Source organism: Condylura cristata, unplaced genomic scaffold (genome assembly GCF_000260355.1).
Source record: "Condylura cristata isolate star-nosed mole 26May11 unplaced genomic scaffold, ConCri1.0 scaffold00017, whole genome shotgun sequence".
NCBI lineage: Eukaryota > Metazoa > Chordata > Mammalia > Eulipotyphla > Talpidae > Condylura > Condylura cristata.
Window position 1 is genome coordinate 10,661,010 of NW_004567118.1, and position 9,139 is coordinate 10,670,148.

General features: G+C 42.4%; 1 protein-coding gene across 6 annotated transcripts in view; it reads left to right on the top strand.

Annotated features, from left to right (window-relative positions):
- Positions 1-78: 78 nt before the first annotated feature.
- TOM1L1 (target of myb1 (chicken)-like 1) overlaps positions 79-9,139 on the top strand; it is a 40,613-nt gene continuing 31,552 nt past the window's right edge. For 5 of the 6 annotated variants that reach the window (XM_012726517.1, XM_012726518.1, XM_012726519.1 and 2 more), the window contains exons 1-3: positions 79-193; positions 2,427-2,511; positions 4,263-4,341. In XM_012726517.1, the coding sequence (XP_012581971.1) occupies positions 136-193; positions 2,427-2,511; positions 4,263-4,341 (222 nt within the window). In that variant the 5' untranslated portion in view covers positions 79-135. Of the gene's footprint in view, positions 194-2,426; positions 2,512-4,262; positions 4,342-4,841; positions 4,872-9,139 lie in introns of those variants that run through there. The other variant, XM_012726521.1, reaches the window with a different exon arrangement.

A 9,139-nucleotide genomic window follows, 5' to 3' on the forward strand; every position in this document is an offset into this window, starting at 1 on the left:
AGGGCGGGACGTGCCGCCTCCGCCTGGGCTAGGGAAGCGCCGGGGCGGAGAGGAGGAGCCAGGGGCTCGGAGCGGGTGGAGCCGCGCGCCGCACGCCGTGGAGGCAGACTTCCTGGGCCCGGCTCTCTGGCTACCATGGCCTTTGGGAAGAGTCACCGGGATCCCTATGCCACCTCCGTGGGCCACCTCATAGGTAAGGGAGCTCCGGGGGAGGTGGCCGGGGGCTTGGAGTTGAGGAACCCTTCCTTCCTCCCCCGGACTCCATTCTCCGCCGGCGGAGGACGAAGCCGATCCAAGTCTCGGGAAAGCCGTCCCCTCCCCGGCCGCGTTCGCGGCGGACTCGCATTCCACCGACCCCTTGGAAGCTTCTCTGGCTCGGAGATCTCTGTCTGGGCTCTTCCCTCCCTGTTCAAAATGTCCACATGCCGCCGCCTTTGGATGCGTCCTGGGCAGCTTGAACCGAACAGGTGAACCGTGCCGGGATTCGGGTGCGGAGTTTTGGGCCTCTGCAGAGAGAGTTGGTCAACTTGCCGACCTAGGGAATGTGGTTCTTGAAGTCTTCCCTCGAGGGTGCTGTATTACCCGGTCCGTTTTACAGGTGGGAGTAGGCTGGGGAGCTTTAGTGCGGTGACCTCCCCGGGAGAGGCCAGCCTCTCCAAACCAGTTCTGCCTGGCGCCGAGCCCTGACAACCTGTTACTTTTTTTCTGGCTAAACAAAGAGAGGGAACATATTCAGTATTGGAGTAGAGAGGTTAAGGGAGAGAACAGGGGGCCATCTGGTTCCACTGGGGATCACGCAGGCATCCTCAGTAGGCGCCTAATTCATCTTCCTCTCCTGTGGCAGCTGGTGGAAGCCCAAGGCAGTGGCTGGACTCAGTTTTCCCTCTCCTCCCTGATTCCTATCTTGGGAAACGGGTGTGGCAGGCCTGCATGATGATGCCAGGCAAATTGCAATAATGTTGGGAACTTAGGTGAGGAAATCTTGCGGACCTGCTAGTTTAATTACAGTGAGAGGCTCAGATTTGGAGAATTTGGGCTACAGCTCAATTGACTGTGGTGTGATAGGGAACCAGGCCCCTTGCCCCAATCTTAGTTCCCACGTCTTTATAAGCTGGTGGGAGTCACTGTTATTCAGGAAAAAACGTTTTCTTGACTTTTGATGGCTGTGACCCTCTTGAATATGAACCCTGAACAAAAGTGACTAATACTCCTAGTCTGACTAATACTTTAGTGTGGTCAGCTTTGTGGTTTGACGAGGACCAGGTTCAGACGAGGTAACGGGAAGAATAGGATCTCACCTTCAGGGAACACATACTCTTGAGGGGAAGATGGACGCAATTTGTAACTACATACAAATATGGTTTGCATACAAACCATACTTTGGCAATACAAGAAAAGTGAGAAATGGACTCTTTTGTGACTTTTGAAGGGAGAACAGGAGATTATAGGAAGATGGATACTAAGGGTCATACTGCAGGCTGGGAGGGAAGGTGTGGCAGAGAGCATAGTAGTACCATGTGGCCCAACAACATGGAGTTGTCAGCTCCGTCCATTGAATGCCAGATTCATATAGCTGGGAAGCAGGCTGAGCTTTGGGGTTCCCTCAACATACCGTTCATCTTCCATTCACCATCCAGGGCCCTCTCCTTTCCGTAGGAAAGGGATGTTAAGCTCATTCAGGTTGGGTGTTCTGTTAGTGTTCCAGAAGGCATTTTATGTTATTAAAGAGGATGTCTAGTGAGGCAAAGGGAGTCTGATAGTTTAATGAGGGGTTTCCAGGTACAAGATCTTGCCTGGTATAGCTTTGGTTAGGCACAAGTACCAGAAGTGATCTTACACTATTGCAAACAAATTTTTCAGCTGTTTCAGTGATTCTGATTTTTTTCCCTCTCAACTGCCCCAAGAACAATAAATGACTTAAAAAAGAAAACCAAAAACTGGCATGAAAAGACATAGATATTATTGTTAGTTCTACCTTGACAAGCTGCGTAGCTGGGTTATTTCCTTCAGTTCTCTGAATTTCTTTTTCATTATCATTAACTGTAATTGCATGATATAGTATTTAATAGTATGCATGTCACCTTGCCCGTGGTTGGTCAACAGGTGCCCATCTGAAAGATGGGCTGGCAAATGGAGATGTAGCCAGCCTGCCCTGGCTTTGTAGTGAGGTGCTGTGCCCACAGTCTTTATTAATAGGTCACTCATTGCCATTGCCTCAGCGGCACTCTGAACTTGGATTCTGATTGATTCCTAAGTTACTAGGAATTGCCTGGGGGAGGGGGAGGAAATCACTTTGCCCTATAAATATATTGGTACTTGCTAGGGAACGCCAGCCAAATTATTTCAGGAAGACCAGGCATTTTTTTTTTCTTTTTATTATTCTGTTGTTGTAGCTCAGACTTAATACAATAGCTTTCTCTTTGCAGAAAAGGCTACATTTGCTGGAGTTCAAACTGAAGATTGGGGCCAGTTCATGCACATCTGTGACATAATTAATGCTACCCAGGATGGGTGAGTACAGGGTGGGGATTATCATAAGAAGTGGCAGAACTGCAGCCAGTTTTCTCCAGCAAAAGGGCTTTGGTTTTCTTGAGTCTTCATCATCCCTTAGGCAGCTACTGTCTTTTGAAGACAAGTCAGATTGAAACACTAGCATGGTTCATTATTTGAGCTTGTGGCATATTTTGAGAATCCATCTTTTTTTTTTTTCTCTTTTTCATTGGTAATTTCAAATGTCATCCTTGTGAGACTCGAATTCCTTGTTCTTTAAAGGATTGTTTTTTTAGGATAAATTTTTTTTTTTCAGGAATTTCACCTGGCTCTGATTGCCAGTAAATTTTGTTAATATAACTTGAACATACTGTCAAGAAATTAGTGGACTCTTGATGGTGACCTGTCCCTTTACAGTGTTACTATTAACCAGGAAATCATCTTTTTTCCCTCTCTTGGTCACAGGACAATATTTTTTCTCTAGATGCCAGCTTGCCTTGGTCATGCCATGATCTTAAACGATGTGCTGTTTACTGCTTTACTTTTTAAACTATGGAGAATGGAAAAGTTTTTAAAAAATGATTAAAATGAGTTTGAGTTTAATGTGAATTACAGGTTATTATAAGGAGTACAATCTTCTTAATTTTCCTGTGCACGTTAAAATGATAACTGATAACAAAAGGGATTGAGCCCAGTGTATGTTGCTGAGAAAACATTACACTTCAGCATTGATTATTTATCAATGGAAAGTGTTACAGTAAGTACTTTTAAGTGCTTACTGTGTTTTCCTTATAATCTTGTTTCTCATATTTAGTTCCTCTGTCAGCCTTTTCTTTACAGATTTTTCTATGGGGAAATAATTTTTTCCCTTTTAAGACAGTATCAATTCTTTTACATTTTGCACGTGTTTAATCCTAGATCATAAAGGGTTTTTATTTTTTTTGAGAAATACAGATAATATATTTATATAATGACATTTTAATAGTTACAATTCTATGTAATCATAATTTAAGTATGGTAGAAACTCTGCCCATGTAAACACAGAAAACAAAAGTAGAAGACAACAGTGGGAAGGATTTGTGTTTTTTTGCAATTATTTGAAATATAAAAGTTATGTAATATGGTATACATTTAAGATGTATAGCACAACTTGAAATACATAGATTGGGAAGTGACTACCACATTTTATTTCATTAATATCCATTGTTCATATTATAACTACAATTTTTTTCCCCTCATGAGAATTTTTATGTTGGCAGCTTTCAAATATACCATTACAGCAGTGTTAACTTTGTGTTGTCATGCTGTACATAATATCCCCATACACATTTTATATATTTTTCATCATCTCAAAGTAAAATTTGACCTCTACTTAGTTCTTCCTTCATAACATAGAATCCTAGCATATTAGAAGCTGGCCTGGTTGGTCATTATAGGGTGTGTGGACGCAATGGTCTTAATCAAATTTGATAATTTCATGGCTTTGGAAGTGACATTTCCTATAAACTTGTTCTGTGTATTAATCAAGGGTTATGGGTTTGAGCCTACTGGATTTGGAGTGCTGTCTAGGTAATGCTGTTAGGTACAGATCTGATTCTCACTAGGATATGAATGGTATTTTCTGTTGGATGGATGAGGAAATAGCTGGGGACAGCAGAGCAAGACCTTGATCTCCTTCATCTTGCCTGCTTCTCCAGTGCTTGTTGCTTTGCAGAGGTTTCTTGTTTTCAGCAGTGCCTAAGTTGATTGTGTTACTACCTGTATCACCATAGGCCAAAAGATGCAGTTAAAGCTTTGAAGAAAAGGATTTCCAAAAACTACAATCATAAAGAAATTCAACTCACCTTGTCAGTAAGTACTTTAATGTTATAACTAAGATTCTAGAATTTCCCAGACTGTGGTCACACTTTTGGCTGTGGGTGAAAACAGTAAATAGTCTGAGATAACAATTCAGCAAAAAGTTATTTCCAGTATGATGCATTCATGGAGAGTTGCAAAATGGAGAGTTGGCTTGGATAGCATTGAACTTCACAGAAAGACAATGTTACTGGAAAATCGACTTTTCCTTTTCAGGACATGGGAATTACTGGTTAAAAGCCTGGAGATAGAGAGCTGTGTATGTGTTAACCCAGGGGACAATTAAAGTCTTAAAATACCTCCCTAATGGCTTTTTACTTCACTGGAACAGCTTGGTAGGATCTGGGGTCTTGACAGCTCATTACTTTTAACCAAGGTTCTCCTGGTTGGTGTCATTTGGAGAATGTTTTTTGATTTAAGTAATTCTCCTCTGTGCCATCTTGTTGGTGATTTGGGTGTGGACACCCATGTGACGTGTTCCATTTCCCCCCATCCTTGGCCATGTGACCTCTTCAGTCCCTTTGGTGAGTTGCCCTTTTTACGCTGGTGTGCTTGACAAGTCCTGCCTGCTGCCTGAGCATATGTGGCTTTCTGACGTCTTGTGCATGTCTTTTTGACCTCCACTCAGCCCACATCCACACACGGTTATCACACTAACCGGCCAGTATCATACTCTTGCTCTTTGGGACTATAGGTTTATTTGTCAAGGGTTATGGGGCCAACGTGAGCACAGCACTAGTTTTCTAACTTGATGGGGAAGAAAATGCATCACATCTTGAGTGAGAAGAAACCAATCGAATAGCTTTTATAATACCTGTCATTGAAGAAACCCTTCAAGTTGGGATCTGAATATGGTTGGAGGCCTGTTCTCCTTCACCTTTTATTGACCTTCTGTACCTTACTCAGAGAGGTCACAGACTGAAGGAAACTCTGGAGAGGAGTAAGGCACGTTAGTGGAAACAAGAACAGGTCAGTGACTGAAAGCAATCTTTGCCTGGCACTTGATGATAGCTTGGGGCAGCCCTGTGAAGTAGTTGTGTTAAACTCCATTTCACAGATGTGGAAACTGAGACCAAGGTTAAATGATTTGATTTTCCCTCCTAACATTTAAATCGTATATGCATGATTTGAACCCCGTCCTCAGATTCTAAATTTCATGCCCTTGCCACAAACCACTTTGCTTCTCAGAACAAATCAAGTCCCTTGAAATGATGGGCTCCTATGATTCATTTGTGTTTCCAACTTGTTGTTCGGTTCAGGCCCCATGGCCACAGTGTGCTGGGGTTGACTCAGTTAATGCGTGAGTGTCTTCCCCAACAGCTCACTCCCATTCTCTTCGCATCCAGGAAGACTCGAGGTACGAGGACGCCATTTCTCACCCCAGCCCTCTCAGCCCCAGATGCAGAGGATGAAGAGGACTATGACTCCTAGTGCCCTCTGCCCCCCCAGGCCGCACCCCCTTTTAGTTGGTTTTTAGTTGCTCTGGGGGGAGGAGAGAAAGTAGAGTTGTTCTTAAATTTATTTAAAAAAAAAAAGAAGAAAGGCAACGGAAAAATGGCCGAAAAAACCGGGGAAAGAAGTGGACCCAGGGTAGGAAAGGCAGCCGAATGTTAGGAGCATTGAGTGAGGAAGCTAAGGGCTGAAGATGAATAGTGCCTCCTTCTGTATTTCAGCATGCAGTATTAACACATTTTTAGTTGTTAACTCTATGTAATGTGTTTGCCTCTTTGTCTGCTGTCCCAGCCTACTTGACATTTCTGTGGCTGCTTCTTACCCCAACTTCTGGAGGTTTTCATCACAATTCCCTTCTTGAGAGGATGAACCTGGAACTTTCTCTGAGAAGCTGCATCATTTCAGAGTGTTTTCCCCTCTGACCCTCCATTTCCCTTGGTTTCCTGCTCTTCCTTCCCTATGGGTAGTCAGATACCAATCTTTACTGCCAGCTGTTCCCATTACCTGTTCTACCTCAGATAACTGTATTTTTTTTTTTTACCTTGTGATTTCCACACATAAGAACATTATGTTATTTTTTGCCAGTACATAAGAACAGGTAAACCTAATACTTGTACCAAAATAAAGGTGAGACTCAAAGGTTGGGGGATCAGAATATTCCCTCTTTGTTAGTCTGAATTTATTAAGGAATGTAAGGTGTGTGCCCTTCAACTGGCCTTAGAGTCTTGATAGCACCTTTCATATTTCCCCAGGGTGAATATTTAATAGCCTTCTCACCTCACCTCAGACTACTCACTGCATTACAGAGGTGTGTGAAAGTCTTCAGAACTGACTTTAATATTAACTTAAGCCAGACTTAATTATGAGGGAAATTAGTCCCAGGAAGAATCATCCAATATCTGTCAAAGACAATTATATGTTTACCAGTAAACTTTCAAAATGAATCCCTGTAGATGACATTTGCATTTTATTACTATGAAGTGATGAGAGCCTGTCAAAGCCAATTATAAATGCCCTTTGTATTATCTGTCATTTGGGGTTCTGTTCTTGTTAGCCTTGATTAGGTTTTTGATAGGATCTGACTGTACTGTGATATCCTACCATCAGTTGGTGGAGCAGTTTTGTGAAGAAGCCAGTGGTTTTGATTTTTTTGTTTTAAGTATTTTGTTCCCAAGCTTTCAAACTGAGCCAGAGGCTAGCCTTTTCTCAAATGAGTCAATTGTGATAAGTCTCAGCAAGATATTACTATCATCAAATAGAAAGTAGTTGAACAGGTTCCTGGGAATCAAATAATAGCTTTGGTGGAACATCCCTTTGGTGAGCTATGAGAGCTTCAGAAGTATGAAGCAAGAGCTAATGCTAAGTCAGAAGGAGAAAGATCAATACCAGATGGAGTCGCTAATAAGTGGGATATAGAGAAACCAAACCAAGAACCAAAGAAAGACAATCCTAAAAACTAGCCCTGGAAAATCCACTAAAGAACTGAAGCAGCTAAAGCTGAGATGGGAAGAAGGATTAGGACCAGGCAGGCAGGGAGCATGATGGACTGTGGGAAATTCAGTGGTGGGTACCCTTGGGTCATAATACTGATAGAGATGACCTGAATGTTATCAGAATTAAAAATGAATGAAAACATAAAATATGGGTTATGGGAAATCTGAAATCTTTTCTGAAATACTGTGAAGATCTTTACCTCTTATTTAGTTATGTGTTTCGTATATAAATGATTACCAGTTGGGAATTGGATGGCTTGCAGGAGTAAAAATGGAATATAATATAATTTTGGTCGGAACATAATGAAAAGCAGAAGTCTACAGTATCTTACAATAAATAAATAAAAATCTAATAAGGCTAAACATAAAAGCGTGTTGCTTCCGGAGCTTATGGTAGAATCCACTCTCCCCAGGAGGAGCCCATCCCCCCGGGTACCAGACAATGGTGTGGTTTCCAGTTCTCTTGGCCTCAAAGCCTGGCTTGGTAGAGAAATTTAACTGTGGGAAATAAAACAACAGTGTATCCTCACCAAAGTCAGTAGATTCCTGCAAATGGTGACTTAGTGTGGAACGTGACAATAAACCTTTTTCACTACAAGAGTTAAGTTCCTATAGCATAGTTTTGCTTACAAACAATATTGTCAGATTTCTTAATCAAAACCCAACACTTTAAGTTTTAAACTGTAGCTTGTCATCGTTCCTTCAGACCTTCATTTTCCAAACTGCTTATTTCAGTTCATGATTGCGGGTCAACCTGGAGTCCTTCTGGCAGCTCAGGCTGCCACCCCTGGACAGGGTTCCCTTCCTTCACAGGGCACCCTCACTCAGACCAGGACAGCAGGGGCACTTCAGGGAACTTAACATGCACAGCTTTGGGATGCAGGAGGAAGCTGGGGTACCTAGAGAACAGCACAGGGACGTGGGGAGACAGTACAGACTACACAATGGTTGCCCAGACTGAGAGTTGATTTATCTTTTCCTCTTCAACTTTATAATGAACGATGTTGCACAAAATGGCATGACTGGAGACCTGGTGCACTAAGTACCTTTTTTGAAAATAAAACATTAGCCAGTCAGCTCAGTCTATCTGGATAGGAATTTATTCATGGAAGATGATGGTGCAGAAAGAAGAGCTCTTAAAAGGAGGAGTTTTTCCGGTTTGCATATGATGGTCCTGAGGTTTAGTCTTAGATGAATGATGTACCCAGCCAACTGCAAAAGCGATTTGGTCAAGCCCAAAATTTGCACCCTTTCTTGACTCTTTTGGCCCCTTGGCCTTAAACTCTCCTGCCTCCGATTTTAGTTTCTTGGCATAGAGAGTGCTATCTGAGCATATAAATTGCAACAATGTCCAGTTGCAAACTGTGTGAAATTAATGTATTGAATTTTTCCGAGTCATCACAGTAGGTGTTATTATCGTCTAAGTAGACTTGAGGGTGAAGGGTACTGTGACATATTGAAGAGGCCATGTACAATTATCCTGCTCTCTGATTCGGGCGGGGTGAAGGGGCACAGAGGGCGTCTATGTTGCCCCATGAACTACAGAAGTCCGTGTTCTCAGCCCTTCATGTTGATGCTGCACATGCTACCCATTATCACAGAATCTCAGTGCTCCAAAGATAAAAGTTGGCTTATGGGAGATTTAGCAAGAAATTCACCCTTCATTTTACAATTTGGAAAAGTGAGACTTGGCAGCTAATTATCTGGCTTCAGACTACAAAACCATTGGAGGAAGGATTTCTCTAAATTCCCTTTGAACTAGAACCACTTTTCCTCTCAGGATTTTACCTCATAAAAACTCATAATGTATTAAGCAAAAAGTGCGACGTTCAGCTTTTCTTTTTTTT